General features: G+C 47.4%; 1 protein-coding gene across 3 annotated transcripts in view; it reads left to right on the top strand.

Moving 5' to 3' along the window:
* The first annotated feature begins 1,257 nt into the window (after nucleotides 1–1,257).
* ZNF592 (zinc finger protein 592) overlaps nucleotides 1,258–22,793 on the top strand; it is a 36,954-nt gene continuing 15,418 nt past the window's right edge. The window contains exons 1-4 of one of the 3 annotated variants that reach the window (XM_064668678.1): nucleotides 1,258–1,399; nucleotides 2,606–2,717; nucleotides 5,367–7,687; nucleotides 22,324–22,502. In XM_064668678.1, coding sequence (XP_064524748.1) covers nucleotides 5,375–7,687; nucleotides 22,324–22,502 — 2,492 coding nt within the window. In that variant the 5' untranslated portion in view covers nucleotides 1,258–1,399; nucleotides 2,606–2,717; nucleotides 5,367–5,374. Of the gene's footprint in view, nucleotides 1,400–1,593; nucleotides 1,717–2,091; nucleotides 2,406–2,605; nucleotides 2,718–5,366; nucleotides 7,688–22,323; nucleotides 22,503–22,793 lie in introns of those variants that run through there. The other 2 variants (XM_064668676.1, XM_064668677.1) reach the window with 2 other exon arrangements.

Here is a 22,793-nt window from a genome sequence, read left to right as displayed (position 1 = left end):
TCTGCTGTCTTGAGAAAGGGACCCAGCCACTCCAGGGCTGTCTCTCCTCTTCGGCCATCTGGGATGGAGCTAAATTCCCACTAGCATTATATTTCTTAATTAGCACAGTCCTTCAAATTACCACAGCTTTCCTGCAAGCCACAACTTGTTCAGGACTGTGACAGCTCTTAGTAGTTGTGTAACAAATGTCAGCTGTCTTACTAGATACAACTTAGAGCTTTTCACAGAGATGTGCTAAAATTACAGGTTAACAGTTGCAATATTGAAAATGTTTCTTTTTTTGTGACTCCCTTTGTGCTTTTGCTGGTTTGGAGAAACTGGCTATCGCCTCCAAGAGGAGAAGGGTGATGACACTGATTCAGAAATCAAAGATGTGAAGCTACAATGTGTCAGTTAGAAAAAAGAAATTTTTTTGCCCATGGGATTGATGACAAAAGAATAAATGTTTAACCAGATGAGAAATAATTGAGCAATGCTGTACACCCAGTAGCAGGGGTAGGTGATTAAAATGCCAGGACACAGGAAAAAAAACCTCAAGAAATACTGTTTATTTATTACAATGGGAGAGTGACATATTCACACCTGGATACAAAATGCTTCAAATCCTCGCAGAGTAGTTGAGGTTGGAAGAGACCTTCTGAGGTCATTTGGTCCAGCCTCAAATCAAGCAGGGCCACCTAAAGCTGGTTGCTCAGAAAATCCAGACTGCTTTGGAACGTCTCCAAGGATGAAGACTCCACAGCCTTCCTGGGCAACCTGTGCCAGTGCTTGGTCACCCTCACAGGGGAAAAGTGTTTCCTCATGTGTATCAGTGGGTGGGCTCCAGTCCTGTCTCTGGGCACCACTGGAAAGAGCCTGGCTCCATCCTCTCTGCACCCTCCCTGCAGGTTCTAATAGATATGGAAGGGAAGGGAAAGCTCATCTCATTCCACCCCTTGCCATGAGCCGGGACACCTTCCACTAGACCAGGTTGCTCCAAGCCCCATCCAACCTGGCCTTGGACACTCCAGGGTTGGGGCAGCCACAGCTTCTATGAGCAACCTATGCCAGGGCCTCACCACCCTCACAGGGAAGAATTTCTCTGTAATCTCTAATCTAAAATCTACTGTTTTAGTAATTTCGATGCAGAAGGCATCAGGTTATCAAGGATGGAAGCCCTTTGTAACCCTCGCTGACTGATCCCAAACATCTCCCTGTCCGTGCTGTGTTTGGAAACGGCCCCAGGGGTTACTGGCTCCGTCACCTCCGCAGGGATCGGGGTGAGGCTGGAGCTCCCTGTATCCTCGCTCTGGGACACGGGTCAACCAGTGTAACTGCGGGCAAACCGCACCAGGGACACAATGACGAAGGAGTTTAAGGCAGAGAGCGGTGACTGAGCCGTTCTCGGGGCAGGTTTTGGGTGAGGAAACCTCAGAAAAGCGGGAGCGCGGGGCCCGGCGGCATGAGGGGGTGGCGGGGTCGGGTCGGGCCGGGCCCGGGGCGCCTCTGTCAGGAGCCTCCCTGAGGCGTGGGCGGCGGTGGGGGGGTTCGGGGGCGGCGGGGCCCTATGGCCGGGGCGGGAAGGGAAGGGAAGGCGGGGCGATTCCGCCGTGCCCAGCCCGCCCCGCTCCGCCCCCGGCCCCGCCCGCCGCCGCCGCCGCCATGTTGCGGCCGTTGGTGCCCGGTACGGGGTGAGGCCGCGCGGGCCCGGCGGGCCCGGAGGAGCCGCCTGCGTGGGTGAGTCCTGCCCGCCCGCCCGGGCCCGGCTCCGCCGGGACCGCCCCTGCCGCTGCCCTCCGCCCTCCCTCCCTCCCGCCGGCCCCGCGGCCGGGCGGTGCTGCCGCCCCGCGGGCAGGGCGGGCGGCCCCGCCGCCGGCGCACCGAGCCCTGCGCGCCCACACCGGCTCTTCCGGCCCGCGGGGCCGCCGCCTCCCCCCGGCCCCGGCTCGGCTGCGGCGCCCGCGGCGGCCCGGCCCGGCGGCGCCGGCACAAACTAAGTTGGGCGGGCGGCCCACGTGCGGCGGGGCCGGGCCGGGCCGGGCCGGGCTGTCAGCGCGGGGGGCGGCGGGGCCGAGCCTTTGTCTCGGGTGGGGACGGCGTGGGCCGGGGCCGGTGCGGGGGTGCCACGGGCCGGGCGAGCCCCCCGCGGCCTCGCTCGCACCGAGAGCCGCGCTGGGCTCCTGAAACTTTCACGGGTGTTACAGCCCCGGGTCCCGCCTGCCACTGAGCCGCCCCTCCGGTTTAACCCCCGGCCCGCTGCGGCTGCCCCGTGCCCGTCCCCTCCCCGCAGCCCTGACAGCCCCTACGCGGCCGGTGCCCCCTTCCCCTGCCCTCCCCGCGCTCCCCGGCTCCTGCTATCCCTGCCTTCCCAAGGGATTCCCGTGGCAGGCAGTCCCTGCATCCCCTCCTGGAGACACCAGCCCCGTGTGAGCAGTCCTTGGCAATGTTTTCCTTTGTACACTGCTGTTTTGGAGAATTATCAATATTTATTACTGATAATGTTCATAATAAATAATCCCCCACAGCAGGGGGGTTGGAGCTAGATGGTCTTCAAGGTCCCTTCCAACCCAAGCCGTTCTGTGATTACTTTCCTTGGTGTAATTGGGTTTTCATGCTTTCCTACTAGGTGGCAATCTCAAACCTCCTCCCTGAACAGTATGGTACACACTGGTTTGGGAGCTGCAGAGCATCTGCTTCCAGTCTCCAAAAGTCCCTGGGAATAGCACTGCTAGCTAAAGGTTTGTATGGGGTTTGTGGGATGCGGGTCCTGTGGTGCCTCTCCCCGACTTGCAAGCTGATCCATGACACAAGGCCCTGGGGTTTCACATCCTTCCCTAGGGTTTTTTTGCATGGCTTGGAGCCTTCTAGGTTTCCTTAGCTGTGGAGAAACGTGCTATAGTGAGGTTGGATTTGCACATTGAAATACCCGTGTTCTACTCCATAAGTCCTTCTTTGCTCATTTTATTCACCTCTTCTACTGCTTTGCCAATCTCAACCTCCATGTTTTCATTAGATTCCAAACTTGGGGTTTAAGTCCTTTGCACAGGAAGGATGGAGTAAGGACAAAGGCCTTTACTTTCAGCTTTCCTCACAAGCTAGTTTACATAATTTCCTTTAATATCCTTTTTCTGTTTGTTGTCTGTGAACAGAGATAAATTTAAAATTTTTACTTAACACCATTTATGTCATTTAAAAATCACTTCTATTGATAAGATGCACGTTTTCTAAAATCTGGTTCAAATTTTGCTTTATTTTGAGAAATTGTAGCTTTGTGTATGACAAGTTTAAGATGCAATTTTTTGGAGAAATACTTGAGTAGAGACTTGTGCTCTCATGGTAGCAAAGAGAGTAAATTGGCCTTTTACAGAACTCAAAGATGTACACAAAGCTTCTGAAAATGCAAGTTTTCTTCCGAGGAAAGGGTATTTTGGGATGCTGCAGATACCTGGGATTTATTTTGTCTTGAATTTTAAAACGCCCTCGCCTGAAGAGGCGGAGAGGTGTTCCAGAGTGGGAAGGGGAAAGTCGGGAGTGATTGGCAGGCTCATTTATCTCTGTACAGAACTCAAGCGTGCCAGGTTAAGGATGAAGTGCCTTCCTTGCGGAAGGATTTGTGTGCCAGAAATTTTGGGAGCTGCATGGTGCCTAGCTCTCTCCCAGCTGGCACAATATTTCCCACCCAAAGGAAGGGGAAGTTTCAGGTCCATGCCTTTGCCAACTGCAGTAATCTGTGATGTTCCCAAAGTCCTTATCGAGTGCTGGGAATGTGGAGCGTATGGATAATCTGGGCTTCCAGGGATGTCACACCCAGCTGCACTTCCTTGAGGGATGTGATTGTAAATTCTTGCACAGCCCTCTGTGGGCATTCATATTTGTGGTTTAATTTAAGAAAGAGTTTAAGCTCAGATACAGCAAGCCACTCTTAAGCCGAGTAAATCTCCATAGAGTGTTTTGCAGTTGATTAACCAAAGCAGCACCTCTGGGACTTGTCTGGAGGCATGGCTGAGCTAAGGCTCAAAGACCACTGTGTCCTTGTTCTCCAGGCTGAAGTGATTTCTCCTGGCTGGAGAGTTGTTCCCCATTCCAGCAGCCTGACCAGAAGGGTTGAGCTTTGTTTGGTTTGAATGTGACGCTTGATGAACTTTTAAACCCAACTGTAAATAATGAGAGCAGCCTTAAATCAGGGGCCTTTTGGGAAGGCATCATACAGCTTCTCTCTCTTCCTCTGTCTTGTCCTACGATCCTCCTCTCTGCCTGCACCTCTGCTCCCAGCTCTTCCCCCTTCTCCTGGCATCCTGCCACCCTCTCTGTCTCCCTCTCTTGCCGCTGGCTTTGGCAGCTGTTGCCGCCCAAGTCAAGTGAGCGTGGCAGGACTTACCTTGCCTGTGGGTGCTCCTTGCCAAGCAGGAACTGGTGCCCTGATAGTTTTGTTGACACTCTTTAGGGTTTTTTTTTCCCCTCCCCTACATACAGCATACATCAATGCACATACATTTGGGCTTTAAATGGAAAACATGTTAAATGAATGGGAAGTCTCTGTATTGCACCAACTTGAAAATGTTTTGATTTAACAGAAGAAAAACAGTATCCCTGACATTAGTGAACACAAATGTTCGAGTGACTGTGCTGTCAGTTTTCATTATGCTTCTCATCAGAGCTGATTATTGCTGTAGTAGGTCACAGTGTTGAGTGTCCAAGTCCCCACTTCCCTTCTGGAGGGCTTAGGAAGAGATTGCTGGCTGGGAACACCATTTTTTGTGATGATTTGGACACAGTCCTTTATTCTGTCTTTGGGCAGTTTTGCCTCACATGGTTACCTAATTAAGGATCGCCTCTGTTTCAAATAACCCTGCTTGGACCTGCAGTATTGAAATATTTACTGAAGACTTCTGTTATTTAAATTGCTCGAAGTAGAGAGTCATCTCATTTTTCAGGCCTGTTTCTCTTGGGGCACCTGTTTGCTCCTGCCTTCCTTCTTTGAAGGACAACTGAGTTCTTCAGATGTTGAGAGATCTGCACCAATTAGCTCTACAGAAACCCCAAACAAACAACAAAACTCCCTGTACTAATGTAATTCAGAACCTTTTCTGTTGAGGCTCATGACAGCAGCTGGTTTTGGAGTAGTGATGCACCTGACAGGTTGAAAAGATGTCCCCTGCATGAGCTTGGTGTCTTGTAAAAGGTCATGCTTGTACCAGCTCTGCTGCTGGGGATCCCAGGAGAAGGGGATGCTGTCTCCTACCATGCTGCTTGGGAGCAGCTCTGCCCATAACTGGCCTTTGGGCAGCTGTGGTTTTTGTCACAAATGTTGATGCAAATGAGTCTTACAAAGTTTGTCCAGGGGGGAAATGTACCTTACAAAGTATTTCTTGTGCTTTTAATTGTAGTTTTCATCATGGGGGACATGAAAACCCCTGACTTTGATGACCTCTTGGCTGCTTTTGACATCCCTGACCCGACTAGCCTGGATGCCAAGGAGACCATCCCATCAGCTGGGGAGGAGAGTGAGAATCACCTGAAGTCGTCAGGAATGTGCATCGATGAGAACGTTTCCTTGTCCCACTCTCTGCCTCCCTCTGATGCGCCTGTTGTGAGTGTGATCGTGAAGAACACGAGTCGCCAGGAGTCCTTTGAGGCAGAAAAGGAGGGGAATCACCTCGGAACCGGTCTGTTACACAACGGGTTTCGTGGGTCTGATCTGCCAGCAGAGGCTCATGCTTTAGTCCATAATTATGGCAAGTTTGAGTCAACTTTTATTAATGGTGACAGCTCTAGAGGTTACTCTGATAAACTGGACCAATCCAAGTCAGAGCCTTTGCCAACATTTAGTCAGTTTAGCCCCATTTCCAGCCCTGAACCGGAGGATGCATTCAGAGAAAACAGTATTGGGGATAAACCCAAACATGCCCAAACTCCCTATTTTCCACCACCTTCAATGTATATACCGACAGGAGCTTCAGTCCTGGATCATCTTAGGAAGGTGCCAGAGCCTGAATTAAGCATGTTTGATCAGTACTGTAAAAAGGAACAGAAGATGGAAATCCATTGCCAGCCAGAGAATAGGCTGGAAATGAGCAGGAGAGAGCAGGACAAAGCAGCAGAGAGGTTTGTGGAGTCAAGCAAGGACTTGGTAGATAGCAACAGCTTTCTTGGAGAAGGCTTGGTGTTTGGAAACCTCCCTCGCAATAATTTAGGAGACAGTAAGGGGTCTGTGCCCGAGCTGAACGTGTCTTCGTCAGTCCCACCTCGGCAGAGGTTAAAGCCAACTCATTCCAAATTGTCATCCTGTGTGGCAGCATTAGTAGCCCTTCAGGCCAAAAAGGTTGCATGTATTCCAAAAGGCGATCAGCCAAATCTTACCAAGGAACCTGGTCCTTTTAAAGACGGGACAAAGGGAAGTCCAAAAATGCCCAAGTCACCAAAGAGTCCCCGAAGCCCCTTGGAGGTGGTCAGGAAGGCCAGCAAGCAGCCTGAGAGTCCTCGTAGTGTATGCAGTGACAGCAGTGGGAAAGGCTCTCCTTCCATGGCAGCTGGCTCTCCGCCAGCTATTCCCAAAGTTAGAATAAAGACTATCAAGACATCCTCTGGTGAAATTAAAAGGACTGTAACAAGAATTTTGCCAGAAAATGATGAGTTGGGCAAATCTTCAGAAGAGTCACCTGCAGAAACCTCCTCTGCTGAAGAGTTTATCAAATCTTTCCCATCCCCTGATACTAGTGCAGCTATGGAAAGTGAGGCTGGCAGGAATTCAACCAAAAATGGGGCTGCTGTGGCTATCCAGCTTTCAAACATAAGTCCTTACTCAGACAGTATAAGGATGGATATTGCAAACAGCACATGTACCGTGTCCTTATCTCCACTGCCAAACTGCGGCAGCGGTGCCATAAAAGTGGGTGTCAAGAGGCAGCAGCAGGGTACGGTGACGCAGCCGTCCAATGCCACCACCTCCTCCGGCCTTCTTCCCAAAGCTGTGCACTTGGCAAATCTCAACTTGGTCCCCCACAGTGTTGCTGCTTCTGTTACGGCAAAGTCGTCGGCGCAGAGGCGGAACCAGCCTCAGGTGACACAGATGTCGGTGCCGCTGGTGCACCAAGTCAAGAAAGCTGCTCCCGTTGTCATGGAGGCATTCCACAAAGTGCTGCACAGTGCCAACCCGGTGCCCATATATACTCCGAACCTCAGCCCTCCACCTGACACCAGTATTAATTTACCTGCCTCTGGGTATTGTTGCCTGGAATGTGGGGACTCGTTTGCCTTAGAGAAAAGCCTGACTCAACACTATAGTAGGCGAAGCGTTCACATTGAAGTCATGTGCACACAGTGTTCAACTATGCTCCTTTTTTTTAATAAGTGTAGCTTGCTTAAACATGCACGAGATCACAAGAGCAAAGGATTTATCATGCAGTGTTCTCAACTGCTCATGAAACCAATTTCCATAGACCAAATGTTTTCACTTTCTCCTGCAAGCTCTTCAGCCTCTCCGGCTCCTCAGACTTTGCACTCGTCCTCTCCTCCACCCAAGTCCAGTGCTGCTTCAGGAGGTGGGGTGGGGATTTCTGTGAACACTCAGCCAGCCTTGCCTCTCTACCCGGACCCACAGAGGCTAATCCGTCATGGACTTAAGTGTTTGGAGTGTAACAAGCAGGAGCAGGATTATGCTTCTTTAGCAGCTCATTACCAGAGAACCTCAGAAGATAATGAGAGACTGGTAAGTCATCATTTTAATGTTGTTAGTTAAATCTCTCTGAGTTTAAAAAGATTGTCCTCAAGGGGAAAAAAATAGGCATGGTGGTGGCAAATGAGTCACTTTGCCTAAAAAAGTGCTTGTGGGGAGGATTTGGGATGCACATGAGCCCAGAGGTGTCAGTGTGAAGAGGCACTTAGTGTTGCTTGCTTGCCCTCTTTTTACCCTTTGCTAGTAAAAAGAGCATAGTAAGGAGACTGGAGATCCTCGAGTATCAAAGGAAGCTGCTGGAGATCAAAGATCTTTTGGATGAGGTGTGCACGAGTGCTGTAGGGGAAGATTAGTGGAGCATTATCTGAAACAGGTTTTTGTGCTCTAAGCGTGGCTGGAGGAGATCTGACACAGTTTAATGTTGCCTTTCCTGGAACTTGTGCCAGAACCTTCCGTGTAATGCTTTGCACATTGCTATTGCTGCAGCGTGGTCAGGTGTGTGTTGGGACAGGCCTGTCTGAGAGCTGAGCCCTGTGGCACGGGGGATGGAGGGCTGGTTTGGGCTATTTTTGTCCTTTGGGTAGCGGGGGGATGAGTGGGTGCCATGATTGCATAGGAGGGTTCAAGAGCCTTGTTAATGGCTTCCTGCCTTCCTCTTGTGCTGCCCTGCTTGGGTCTCCACTGCCTTGGTGGACCTCCCTCGTACATACAGGCAGAGAGTTGGAATCCCCTTAAAAACTCCAGCTTAGGATTCTCCAGATGAAGGGGAGGAGATGGTCTTCAGTGTGTACTAAAACCATATGCTTTGTTTATGGTTTTAATTTTGGAATCCACAGTCAATCCTGTTTAAGTATTAACCAACCCTAAGTTGGAAGAAGAGGAGGAATCTATTCTCCTTATCTCTTTGGATGGGGGAGGAAGCTTTCCAGGTCGGTCTGGCTGCCAGCAAAGCTGGCAGGCTCCCCAGTGCAAGGGCTCCACAAACGAGGACTCGGTGCCAACATTCTGGGGGGATGACCGGGTGTCTGCCATGGCTGTCATAGCACCTGCACACTCCAGAGCCTCTCTGTGCTCCTTGAATGGCTTGCAGGAGTATTGAGGTTGCTGTGGTCCCATTTAGGTGCTTTGTTATCTTAAATTCATCAGCCACAAAAAAAAATAGATTATGGCTGAATGGTTTTGATGTCATAAAAATTGGCAAGGCCAGAAGGGATCAACGTGGCCACGTAATCAGTTTTCTTGCCCGAGGCAGCCCAGTGAGCACTGCTCTCTGTCAACACCCCAACTTATTTTTCAACTATAATGCATTTTTAGGAAATGTCAGCAGTCTGGCATTAAAACCTCCAGGAGAAGGGATACAGTGAGTGCTCCAAAGTGAGCTAAAATGTTAATCAGTGGCATTAAAAATGTATTTCCTATTTCTGTTGTGCGATTATCAATTCAAGAGCTCCTTAAAGAGGGAAAGGATGTCTGATAGTAAGTATTTTTAGCTTGTAATCAAATAATTTATTCTGTAACTTAACCAAGAATAGAGTTTAAGCCTCTCACTTCAAGTTGTTCTGCTAGATATGAGATTATTTGTGCAGTATTTTTCTGAACAGAAACATTGGAAAAAGAGGCTACTTTTGAGCTTGTGGAACCGGCTCCTCCCTGTTTGATCTTCCCATGCTAATGCTCCACTGGATGCATGCACTGCTCTGGGAGTCCTTTTCCACCGTATCTGCTGTCCTCCAGGCTGCTCGGTGGTGCTCCATGCTGTTCTCAGAACATCTGTTTCAATAAAGCTGTTACATTTCTAAAGGAAATATCACTTTGTGCCCATATGCCTGTAATTGTGTGCCTCTGGATTTAGCAGGAGCTGATGGAAACCATCCTGGTGCCTTCTCCCAGAACACAGAGGTTTGGTGGCACTGGGCTGAGAGAGTAAAAGGATGGGTGAAATTCGGTGGTTTCACAGGGATGCCTGCTTCTTTGAACTGTCCAGGGGAGAAGGTGTGGATGGCCTTGTCATCCCTTGTCTCATGTGGGTAACATACTGTGTAGCCCCCAGCAGTAACAAGGCCTGAGGAGATGAAGATTTTGCATATCAGGTATAAATGAACATAATAATGATATTAATCATGGTGTGGGAAGGCCACAGGTAAAGCTGTGTTGGAATGTGCATCATAAACTCCTGGAATAGGAGAACAGGAGCTGGCCAGCCTCCTCCTGAGGTGGTACTGTGGATACCCCTGGCTCTCTCCATTAAGTAACTTAATTCCTTGGGTTACTATTCTATTTTGATCAGGAAAAAGAGGAATGTTGGTATGAGCAGGAGAGGATCAAGTGACTGATTTCGCAAACACTTTCTTAGATGGTTGAAAACTCTGGTTTCCATCTCCAGAGTTGTGCCAGACCCTTGTTTTTTGGGACAGGGGTAGAAATGAGATGTTAGGAAGAAATCCTTCTCTGTGAGGATGGTGGGACTCAGAGAAACTGTGGCTGCCCCATTCCTGAGAGTGTTCAAGACCAGGTGGGATGGGCTTGGAGCAATGTGGTCTAGTGGAAGGTGTCCCTGTCCATTGCAGGGGGGTGGAACTGGATGATCTTCAAGGTCCCTTCCAACCCAAACCCTTCTGTGATCCTCTGACTATGAAACTGTATGGCTGAGGAAGGCACTGATGTAATGAACATCTTTTAGTGCCTCCCAGTAGTGGTTCAAGACCAGTCCACAGAGGAGAAAGTGTTCATTTATCTACTGGTACATCTCATTAAAAAACCACAGTACACACCAGTCATGTACTGATGCTTGATCCAGAGCAGGCTACCGTGGCTGGACGATCCGTCAGGATGCAGAGGTAGGATAGTATTAACAATGGTAAGCAAGCTTGGACATGAATCACATCCCCAGATCTCAAGAGACTAATTATCTGGTGATTATCATAATTTTATGCATTTGAGCAAAAACCAGTGTGTATTTCTTCCTCCATACCTGATGCCTTTCTCACTGTATTGAAACGACAGTATGGAGAGGGATTGTCATTGTTTCTTAAAGCTAACAAAAAATTGTAACTCTGATAATTTGGAAATTTTTTAATATTTTTTTAATTTCTCCTTAATCCCAGAATTCAGGCACAAACTCTTTGCCATGCCTCATTGAGAAACTATGAAGTACTGATGTTTTCCATGTAAAACCATGGCTTAATTTATGCCTTTTGAAGAGCTTCAAGAAGTATCAGGGCAGGTCCCCACTGTATCAGGCCAAAAGCTCTTAGTCTGTAACTATTGAGATGTTTGGTACCAGATCATCCCTAAAACAGAGGATTCTTAGAAAGGGTGGATGAATGTATAATGTAAAGAGTGTCTTTGGCTGAAGGCAACATGTAAAAGCAATTTACCTGCAGCACCTGGGTTTGTACTAGAAGGTGGAGACCCCTGACCTATGGAAAATAAGCCAGGTGGATTTTTGGTCAGTGTTCTTGGAAGCTCTTCTGTTAAATGACACCAAATCTGGATTATTAACATGCACATCCAACGTGACCATAACTTGAGAAGCTGAACAGGCTTTGAAGTGCTCAGTTATGGTGCTTTTAATTCCAAAACCATTCTGGACCTTATGTGGCACTGGCGTGGCACCTTGCTAAGAAGGAAGGGCTGATCCAACAAGGCTGATGGAGAAAAGAAGTAGCAGGAAAGAGATTTATTTTTCAATATGATGTTTTCAGTTACCCAGAAGCTGAAGGACAAGCACACTGTGGTAAGACTGGAATGATTGGATTGGAGAGAGGGAAGAGCCTAAGCTGGCTCTGCTCCATGAGAAAACTTATCCTGTGCTGATACTTAAGACTTCTCACTTTAATTGGAATTTCTTACCATGACTTTGTGAATTACTTTGATGTTTTCATGTTACCCGGAGCTGTTTAAAAGGGGATTGTTGGGTTTTCTCTTTGTCCCAGTTGGTGGCTTGGGAAATACTTGGTTTTACATTTCTGCATGGTCTTGGGTAAATCCCACCTTAATAGGACAGATAATGGGTAAATGACTTTCCCAGATGTGGCCAAAATGAGAATGACATGGCTGGGTCACAGTTGTGTTGCAGAAAGGAAGAAAGATAGGGATTTGGTCTGGACAGCAGGGAAAGGAGAAGATTTAGAGCATGAGAGGAAGAGAGGGGGATGATGCTGTGGTTGAGAAGGTGGAGTGGAAAGACCTTTAGAAAAATGATTGAGAGCTTGACCTTAATGTTGTATTTTAAACATGTACATGATTGCAGTTGCTCACAGTACAGCAGGACAATCCTACCTAGCTTCCTTGGTGAAGAATATGTGTAGGATGAGGGCAGTTCCTCCCAGCCAAACGTGGAGGTGGGATCTCTGCATCTTACGGGGAGGATACAGACTGGAATAACCCACTTCAGAAACAGAAAGAACTGGATTTACTGGGTGGATGTTTTGAGGGGGTCACCATAACGGATCGCAGTGACTTTGCCTTTTTTTGGCAACTAGTGAGGCCAGTTCTGCAGTTTTTGCAAGCTTGTGAATTGAGGTGCTCGATGGGACCCAGGTACGGCTTTTCCATGGCTGAACTGCAGGAAGGAAGCAGCATGGGAATTTGAATAGCTGGTAGGTTGGATTTTGTTCAAACCAGAAGCTGTGCTGCATGTAGGCATTATGCTCATACAGATGTTCAAAAGGTGGTAGCAGATGTTTCATGTAACTTCAGGTCTGTTTGGTCTGATACAGTGGTGGTGTGTTCTAGAGCAAGATATTTTGTGGGGGGGAGAAAAGAGATTTAAATAGCTGTAGTTTATGCCAAATTAATCTGATACATATTTCTACACATATTTCTGGAGTAGAGAAATGAGTAGATCCTCATCTTCTTGATGTTCAGTGAGGTGGTTGTTAGAGTGCTACGTGGGCAATGGATGTACTGAAGAAGTTGGATTAGGAGGTTGGAGCAGAATCAGATAAAATCTGGGAAATAACTGCAACTGGGATCTGGTTCTTGTGAGATCTGAGGAATGGCTTGAGGTACCTCTGCAGTTAAAGTTTGTGTTAAGGACCTTGGAGGCTGTATGTGTAGAAAAATTTGCTGAACCAAACCAACAAAGTAAGAAGTCATGGAAAATTGGGAATATTTTACAGGAGGACCTAGGTGATCTTGAAGATTGAGTATGAATGGGATGAAAAGCAACCAAAAGCAGGATGTGTGGTCATGAGAAGTCCCTGAATGACCGAGGTGACAGTTGTGCAGGGGATTTAAGTCAACCTGCAGCACCAGGCAGGGCTGTGGTAATGCTCCCTCTTGCTTCCCTTGAGATGGAGAGGAGTGTACTGTTTATGTTTATCAGGATAGACAGGAATAAATGAAGGAAGAACAAGCAGAGAAATGGAAAGATGGATGATCTCTTGTGGGGAAATGAAAAACCCATTATGAGTTTTGCTTGGAAAAGACCTAGTAAGTGAGAGTGGGTCTCCTTCACCACTGAAGCAGACAAAGGATTAAGGTAAGGGTAGTGGCACTTTTTTTCCATCAGAAACTAAATCTGCCAAAAAAAAACACTTCCTGTACTCTCAGGGATTGCCCTGGGCAGTTCATCAGCATCAGGCAGGGTTTTTTTAGCATTTTCAGGGCTCAAATTACAAGAAGGGAACAAAGCCCATGCAGGTCCTGGTGCCTGTATTTTGGATGTGCTTTTTGTCCTCTGTATCCACTCTTGCCCTGTATCTGGTGTGATGTTTGTAGAAAGGAGCTTTTAAATTTAGGGGCAGCAATGATGCAAGAACAGACTGAAATAGATTTACACTGAAAATTAGAGGACAGTCTGTAATCATCAGAGGAGTGAATTCTGGAAGAGGTTTGCAGCAGAAGTAATGGAACAAAAGACACAAACTGGTTTTGAGACGGAGCCTATTTGTTTTCTGGGCAAGGACAGACCAGTGCACAATAACATATGCAAGAATTCAAAGTACTTCCTGACCCTCTTGGGCATAATTGTCCATCTACTGGTAACCAGAGATGTTTAATTCTTTTTCCCCCCCTTTCTTTTTTGCCTTGGCCACCCAAAATCCACCGAGGTAGCTAAGAACTCAAATAAAGTACAAAATATAAACTAAGGATCTCTGAATTTTCCTGAACCTTTGTGGTTCTGTTCTCCCTACTTTTTTACGTGTTCTTTTCTCTCTTTTTTTTGTCCAGTAAGAATTTTTCAATGAGTTATGACGTATCCTGTTTACACACCACCTACACTGGAGTTATTTAAAAGCAATTTTATTACTGCCTTTTCTTTTTCTTCTTCCTTTCCCCTCTTAAATCAATGCTTTATTATTTATTGGCTAAAACTTGACAGTAGCTAGTAGGACCACATGCTGCCCTGGTAATTTCCCAGCAGCAAAAAAGAAAGGCAGCAGCTGTATTTTTGCTATTTTTCTCTTCCTTCCCCCCCCCCCCCCCAAGTTCATGTTTTAATTTAGAAAATAAGAGAGTTGAAAATCAACAAAAAATTCCCTTGGCCCATAAAGCACTGCTTTCTCCCTCTCCCAAACCAAGGGTGATTAATGGAGTCCTTAGGTACAAGCAAGGATAGATTTTGTTTTATATGGAAATTTTCCCAGTGGATTTTGTAGAAGCAAAGGGATGGAAGATGTTATGATTGAAAGCACGTTGGGGGAACGGAGCTCCAGGCAAGGATCGCTGGGAGCACAGACAAAGAGATGAGTGGCAGGAGAGCAGAGCCTGCACCCTGAGGCCATACCAGAGCATGGGGTGAGGAGGAGGAGAGGCTGGGGGGGAAGAAAAGCCGGGGTGCGGCTCCATGGTCTTCTTAAATCAGTGTGTGATCTGTTGCCACGAGGCAACAATCCCACCCTCTCCTCCCCCACCCACGCCTGCCTGCATGGCCCTGGTGCTCCTGCAGCCCCTGGGGACTGGGAGCAGTTGGGGGAAGAGGAGAAGAGCAGGGATGTGAACTGGGGGCCAGGACATGTCTGAGAGCAAGGAGGAGGGAACAGCTGGAACAGAGGCTGTATCAGGGAGGATGGGAGCTGAGGCTGGAAGCTGGTGTCTGCTGGCACTAACAGGAAGAATCCTGCTCCCACATTCTTTTTCCATGGGGTCACCAATGGTGCTGCCCCAGACAACCTGGAGAGTATCAAAAGTGATTACAGAGCTCTGGGGGTGACAGGCAGGGCCATGAGAGCCCCGGTGGTGGTCGTGGTCTGCTCAGTCCCTGCCTCTCAAGTGTCTAATGCTGATGCACACACCGTGGGGAATAAACACAAAGAACTGGTGAACCAGAGACGTTGTGGCTGCCCCATCCCTAGAAGTGTTCAAGGCTAGGCCTGGAGCAACCTGGTCTAGTGAAAAGTGACCCTGCCCATGGCAGGGTGTGGAATAAGATGGTCTTTAAAGTCCCTTCCAACCCAAACCATTCCATGACCTGTGTGCTGTCTCAGGACTCTGGTTGTGTTGCCGTCGAGGGAAGTGATGGGGTGTGTTGCATGACTGGAGTGTTGTGATGGAGGGACGCAGGCTCTTTGGGAAAGACAGGCCAGAAAGACAAGGAAGGAGGGGTTGTCCTGTATGCAAGGCAGCAGCTGGAGTGCCTGGAGCCCTGCCTGGGGATGGGTGAACAGCCAGCTGAGAGCTTCTGGATTAGGATTGAAGATATGGGTGACATTGTAGTGAGTGTGTGCTGCAGGCCACCTGGCCTGGAAGAACAGTGGATGAGGCTACCTACAGACCTCACATTCACAGACTGTGGTCCATGAGGGACATCAGCTATCCTCATCTGTGTTAGTGGGACAGCCTGGCAGGATGTCAACAGTCCTGGGCAGCTGTGATGATCATGTCCTGAGCCAAGTGCTTCCAACAGAGAAGCCAGTGAGAGGTGCTCAGCTGGACCTCATACTACAAGCAAGGAAGAGCACACTGAGGGTGTGAAGGCCAAAGGCAGCCTTGGCGCTGGCACAAATTGCCCAAGGAGGTTGTGGAGTCTCTATCCTTGGAGGGTGTTCAAAAGCCACCTAGTCACGTTCTGTGCAATCAGCTCTACATGGCCCTGCTTGAACAGGGGTGTTGGATGGCCACATGATCTCTGGAAGTCCTTTCCAACATCAGCCCTTCTGTGACTGCTCACTGGGTGGAGGAACTCATTGGCTTAGCATAAACCAGTCATGAAATCCCAGGAAGCAAGAACCTACTGGTAAGAATTGGTCCTGGAAGAGGCTGTTGGAAGGGATGAGTGGAGGCATTTACTGTCTATCTTCCTTCTGGAGCGGGAGCAAGTAAGTGATGGGTCAAGTAAGAAGGGAATCACTGAAAAAGCAAAGTGATTGGTGAAGATCACAGCAAAGCTGGTGTTTGAACACCTATGGTGCTGTCTTTGATGGGATGCAAGGCACTGAGAAGTGCAAGGTGAGAAGAACAAGACAGAGCCAGAGGCTGTGAGATGAGCATCACCCCTGACTGACAGGAATCATCCCTGCAGGGTGGAGGGAAGAGCAGAGGCCTTTAATGTTGCCATCGTAAGAAAAGGGAGGGAGTGTGTGCCTGTGGGGTCATACTGGTGACTTGAAAGTGGGGATGTGAAGACTCATTTAATCCAATATATGAGAGTTTTAGCAAGTGGGAGTTCAGAATTCTGGTTGGAACCAGGTGCCCACCCAGCCTTCTTCCTCACACTCTTCCTCTGCTCCATTGTGGAGTCCTTCCCATGGGAGACAGTCCTTCACCAAGAGCTGCAGTGTGAGTCCTTTCCACAGGCTACAGTTCTTCAGGATCTGCTCTGGAATGGATCCTTTCCATGGGGTGCAGTCCTTCAGGCACAGGCTGAAGCAGTGTGGGTCCCCCATGGGGTCCTAACCCAGAAAACCTGCCAGAAAACCTGCTGCATGGACCCTCTCTCAGAGGGCTGCAGCTCCTTCAGGGTGCTGTGGTCCCTCTGTGGTTCTCCACGGGTCAGAGTGGCACAACCTGCGTCAGCATGGATTCATGGTGTTTTGCAGGGGAATCTCTGCTCTGGCACCTGGGCTGTTTCTCTCACATCTTCTCAATCCTCTCTCCCAGGAGTGCTGCACAGCATCTTTTACCCCTTCCTAAGTCTTTTATCCCAGAGGTGCTGTTGAAGGGCTCAGCCTTGTCCAGCCACAAGTCCATCATGGAGCTGACTCCGTCCGACCTGGAGGCAGCTTTGGGTGTCTTCTCAGGCCACCCCTGCACCCCCCACTGCCAAAACCTTGCCACATAAACCCAGCACAGTGGGTCAGAAAGAAAAGATGTGGAAACTGAAATTCTTGAAATTACAGCTGAGATCATAAAGAGAAACAAACTACAGACTGAGCAAATTCAGAATTAAGCTGATTTGATGCAACATTGTCTTAAGATCTGTGATGCTGGTGGCTTTTACCATTGCAATTCCACTTTGTTTCCTAAAGCTGTCGAGTTTCTAGATTTACTGATGTTTTAGCCAGGGATTTTTCCATGTACACAAAAATGGATTTTGTGTTTTTTGAACAGCCTTAGTTTCCAGGGATGAGGTTTTAACTGAGTGCCTTTTTGAGGCTTAAACATCCTGGTGTGTTGGGATGATTTAGATGTGTGTAGGAGTTGGTCTTGGTGAAGGTCTGAGGAGGACACTGGATTTGGGAGTGTTGGGAATTTAGTGAGGTTCAGGGATACAAATAAGGGAGGACAAGGTCGATGGGAGGAGGTGGGATGCAATGATGAGGCTGAGGATGAACAGATATGAGGGGGAGTGAGCTGAAGGTATCAGATGAGAAGATGGATGGGAGTTCGGGATGAAAGGGTGTGTTGTGGTCATGTCCTTGGGCTGAAGGTCAAGCAGACTCCCTCAGGGCATTGGTGCCTTAGGCTGACAAAATAGATAACTGTAGCCAAGGAAATATCGGTATCTGCTATTAAGAGCGTTTATTAGGATATAACCTCTGTGTTAGGACTGGACTTGACCTGTATTCTGTCACTGAAGCTTGAATGCATTGATTTTAGGGTAACAGTTGGGTTCTGAATTTTTCTTCTCAAATTAATAATCTTGAGTTTCTATTGTAGGGTTATTTTTCATCTATAAATTAACATGTTAATGCAGTGATGCCTATTCATCTAGAGAGAGCCTGGCCAGGAGCGTAGTTCAGTTATCACAGTGACAGCAAAAGAAATTCTCTGCTTGCTGCTTCTCCTCACACTGGTGAAATATTGTGTAGCAGTGCTGTCACCTGGATGATTGAAATCAGTCAAAATCATCCTCCATGGATCTGGCTCTTGGCTGTAGCGTGGCCCAGCACACAGTCATTCAGCTGGGATGCAGGAAGACAGCATGGAGGGGCAGAGGGAAAGGTGTTGGGCCCAGCTGTGCTGCCAGAGCCAGCACATCACCACTGCTGGAGTAGCTCTGCTGAGTAGCTCTCTGAGAGGCTGCTGCCTCTGATCCCAGCCAGGCCGTAAGGGAGAGCTCAGGTGAACTTAAAGGTTAGCTTTAAGTAGTAATTGGTCATTATTTTTTTACAGCAGGAGGATCCTGCTAATCTCTGTCTGTGATCCCCTGGCTGTCCCTGCAGCTCTGCCTGAAGTAGAAAAATTAAAGCTCACAAAAGGCTGGATTTGGGAAGAACTGGGGCTTTGGGGCACCACTAGTAGGGGATTTTTGGTTTGAATATGTAAGGGACAAGCACTCTTTAAAAGGTTACAATTCTGCAAATATGATTTCTGTTCCCTTCTGACTGTTTCGCTCTGAGACCTTAGTTGTTTTTTTTTTATTTAGAGATCATTTGGCTTATGACTCTTCTTTCCTAACCCTAGTCCTGTGCCATAGGGTTGGTGCCCAAGTGTTTTTAACTGGAACTCTGTGACGATCATATCAAGGAGGACCCTTGTATTCTGGGGGCAGCTCTTAAGTGGACATGAGCTTCATCATTATCGCTTAAATCTGTAAAGCAATGAGACTAAAACTGATGTAACATTTCTTTGCTTGAGCCAAAACCAGTTCCCTTTTCACAGGTACCTTCCAGAGCAAAACCGTGTGTTAACTATACATTCCCTGATTTGCAAACACCTCTGTGGCCCCAGGGTTGGGTTTAATAGACAAACTTTTTCTGAGTAGTATATTTTTTCAACCTTCACTCTATTTCAGTGAATATTTAATTTTTTTCCCCTTCTGAAGAAGCTAATAAGTAAAAATGGGAATCAACTCAAGTATTCCGAAACGGCTGAGCTTCTGAGCATTTGTGTGTGTGTGAATGTGACTTGTTGAAGAACAGCCCAAATGAAATGTGGCAGGCAAACCGGAATTAAAGAAAACTTGTAATAAATAACTCTTGATTAAAGCGTAGGCTATGGGAGTATATGAAAAACACAGACATTACACAACTCAAAATCTTATCCTGGTAACATGCTTTAGAAATAACTGACTAATGAATGTCTCAAATTGCTGCCAGACTTCTTTGAAAAGTCATGGAAAACTAGGAGAGAGATAAAAATGTGACATCTGGAACCAAGTTACAGTTTCTCCTACGAAACAGAAGAGTTGCAAAAGTAAAAAACACTGTCTCCAAGAGGAAGCCTTTGGTGGGGAAGCCCACACACCACTGCAAGTTGAGTTCCGGTGTCAAACGGGTGAGCAGAGCCTCCTGTGATTCCCCCTGGGCCGGTTTCTGGCCTTGTGTCTTCCTTGGGAAAAGGATGAGAGTGAGCACAAAGATACCAGTTATAATTTCTTCTCTTCCTGAAACCTTCTTCAAGCTCTACTTTATTCCTTGGTTGATTCATTTTATTACCTGGTCACTCAGTCCTGCATATTCTTTTTGCAGCCCTCGTCGTCAGCCCTTATCTGTAAATTGCTGAGTTACTGGGTCAGGGTGCTGGTTTTGGTTGCGGTAGAATTAATCATCAAGCTTTGCTGTTTCACTTTCCCAGATACTTTGAGGTTATTTTGAAGAGCCCAGATCCCAGCAGGACTTCCTGGGACCTTCCTCTGTCAATGGACATTCCTTTCTTCTTATTACTTACTTACCCAAGCAAAAACCTTCTTCTCTTAGCTTAGTTCCCTCAGCATTTTAAGTTTAATGGCAGCTTACTTTCCTCAAAATCCTTCAGTGAAGGATGATGCAAAACTGTTTTGGAAATCCAGGTAGCCTGAACCTGTTGTGGCTCAGATCTTCCTCACCTACATGGTTGCTGACTCCTCTGGAGAGCCCTGATGGCTCCGTAAGGCCAGAAAGACGAAGCTGCCTTGACTTTTCCCAAGTCCAAAATTAATGCTGCCTAAGGATGACAGTTTTCCTTATTCTTACTAATACATCCTTGTGACTCATTGCTCTTCGTTTTGTCTGTTTACTCCCTAACTTCTTGATTCTTCCATGAAACAATCCAAGCTCAGAGGCTTGGGCTGGTTTTTGTCCCCCTGCAGAGTGTGGTGTCAGCATGGGAATCCTTCCAGCTCCTTCCCTGGCATCTGCAGGAGCAATGAATTCATTTAGCCTTATCCTCACCAAGTCTTGCTTTTTGTTCCCCTATCATGTGCCCGCACTCTCTGGCAGCTTCCTGCCAAGCCTCAAGGAGGTAACCACAGTTTTGATGCCTCTTGTAGCACTCCTCAAACTCTTCAGCCCTGCATTAGCATATTTTTGGTCCCTGCAGAGCCTTTCCTCCTCACTGCTCCTCTGCACATCCCCAGGCAGCAGAGCCCATGCTGGAGCTCATCAAATACTGGTTTTGGCATATTTTAGATCCAGCACGAGCACATGCAGAGCAGTGAAAATTCAAGTTTTTAACGTGTGCTGATTGATTTTGGGAGCAGTGGGTATGACATGCTGGGGAGGAAGAGGTGAGCCTCAAACTGACTTAAAATCGAAACTGAATTGGCTTTGACAAGGCAGGATATGGAGAATGTTTCTTGCTGAGCTACAAGGGCAAACGTGCTTTCAGACTGTGGTTGTGCTGAGTCTGCCTTAAACACTAGTTGGGATCACAGCGAGAGGAGCCCTGTTTTAACAGCACCAAGGAGATAAATTTTCCATTATGAATCTCAAGCCAGTTAGAAAAAATACCATAAAACAATAAAACTGCCCCAAACATTAATTTCTTCCTGTAGTTCTTACTTGGGGATTTGAGAGTGTGTTGGAGGTCCTGCTCAGCTCCTCAGAGAGAGGTCCTGGAGACTTTTCTATTTCCTATTCTCCCATTCCCATGGCTCAGTAGCACTGTTTTTCTTTGCTGAAATTAGGGGACTTCTGCAGCATTTGAAATGCTCTTGAGTTTCCTTGAATTGCATTTGGGTTTGTGCATTTGGGTCTTACCACGTTTCTTCCACTCATTTCTCTCCCTCCTGGGGAAGGCTTTTCTTCTCTAAACTTAAGTTTGCAACACATCCCAGATCATGTGTCTGTAGCTTTTGATGCATTTGGCAATTTCAGTTTCCACCTTCAATAATTCCCATCTGGCCCATGAACCTTTCAGGTTTGTCATAGCTTTGTGTTTTATTATAAGTGATGCTTTCTCTTACCTGCAGTGATTTTGACAGTTCCCTGATGAATGTTATGTAGTGGAGCATCACAGAGATGCTGTATGAAATTGCAGTGATACAGAAAAGGCCATTAATTTTATTTTATTTCTCAGTCAGATTTCAGGACTTCTGTCCTGGGTTTCTGCCCTGGCTGCCAGCAGCGAAGTCCACAGAAATTATTTAGTTAAATTACCTGATTTCTTAATCCATAATTAGCTGCTTGCTGTAGTTCATTCTGAAGCTAGAGGAGTGATTTTGTGCGGGATTATTAATGTCTGAAGAGAGATTGAGCTCCTGGAGGGCTCAGATTGGGCTAGTGTCTAATCCCACTCAGGCATCCAGTAATGTGCGTCCTGCAGAGGATGAGTAGCTGCTCCTGGGCTTTGAAGGAGTACAGAGAGTCAAGACACTCGTGAAAGGGAGCAGAGATTTGACAGCTGATGAAAGTGGGATGATACATCCACATAAAAAACTTTACATGTCAAGTAAACAATGCTTCTGCAAAATGGTTTTGATAGTAAATATGTGGGGAAAAGTGGATTTCATAAAGGATGAAACAGGGAGAGAAAGAGTCTTTGCTTCATTTCTAGTCATCAAGAAGTTTCTGTAAGGGAAGCACACATAGTTTGTGGTCTTTGAAAGTTCCGATTTCATCTGATCCAAAGAAATTTTGCAAGAGACACAGCAGTGGTTTTGGTGGGAAAGGAGCACATTGGGACTGCACTGCCTTCAGCAGCAAGGGTTTGGAGTCGGGCTGTAATGGAGTTTTTCTGCTTTTTTGAGCTGTTTTGGTGCAGCGTGGGGGCTTGTTGAGAAAAGTGCTCCCCTCCTCAAGTCGAGAAATTCTCTTAATGCGGAAATGAAAGTGCTGAGCAAGTGGAATGTCGTCAGAGCTCAGAGGTGAAAGATTTTATTTTCCTTTTTTATGGGAAAAAAAAGGAAATAAACCACAGAGGGCATGGTTTAAACATGGATACTGTTACTGGGAATGGCTAACTGTGAAGGTTGTTGTGAAAGATGATAAGGAGAGTAGCCAAAGACTTTGTAGAGTTAATGCTGCTGCTGAAGGAATGTGCTGGAGCCTCCTCTAAACCTGAAAGTTTTCTAGGGTGAATTTGGGGCTGGGGGGAAAAGCCCCAAGTAGAGAATACAGCTAATATAACCTTTCTCTCCTCAGACGTGTCTAGTGTGCCAGATGATGCTGCCCAACCAGTGCAGTTTCTGTGCCCACCAGAGGATCCACGCGCACAAGTCTCCGTACTGCTGCCCGGAGTGCGGGGCCGTGTGCCGCTCGGCCTACTTCCAAACCCACGTCAAGGAGAACTGCCTGCACTACTCCCGCAAAGTCGGCTTCAGGTGTGTGCAGCCCCACAGGGCCTCTGCCGAGCTGGAACTTATGTTTTTGGAAAGTGGTGGTAGTGGTGGTGAAGTTGTGGCTGCTCCTGTCCCGGCTCTGCTCCCTCACGGTTTCTTTGTGTCCCTTCTCACTGGCAGAGCAGGAGACTCACATCCTGACATGGGATAAACACGACTTAGCAAAAACCAAAATATCAGTGTGTTATCAACATTATTCTCATTTTGAATCCACAACACAGCACTGTACCAGCTACTGAGAATAAATTAACTCTATTCCAGCCAAAACCAAGA

The sequence above is a fragment of the Pseudopipra pipra genome, chromosome 12 (assembly GCF_036250125.1).
Source record: "Pseudopipra pipra isolate bDixPip1 chromosome 12, bDixPip1.hap1, whole genome shotgun sequence".
NCBI lineage: Eukaryota > Metazoa > Chordata > Aves > Passeriformes > Pipridae > Pseudopipra > Pseudopipra pipra.
The sequence above is the reverse complement of the archived record's forward strand: the minus strand, read 5'-3'. Positions and strand labels throughout refer to the sequence as shown.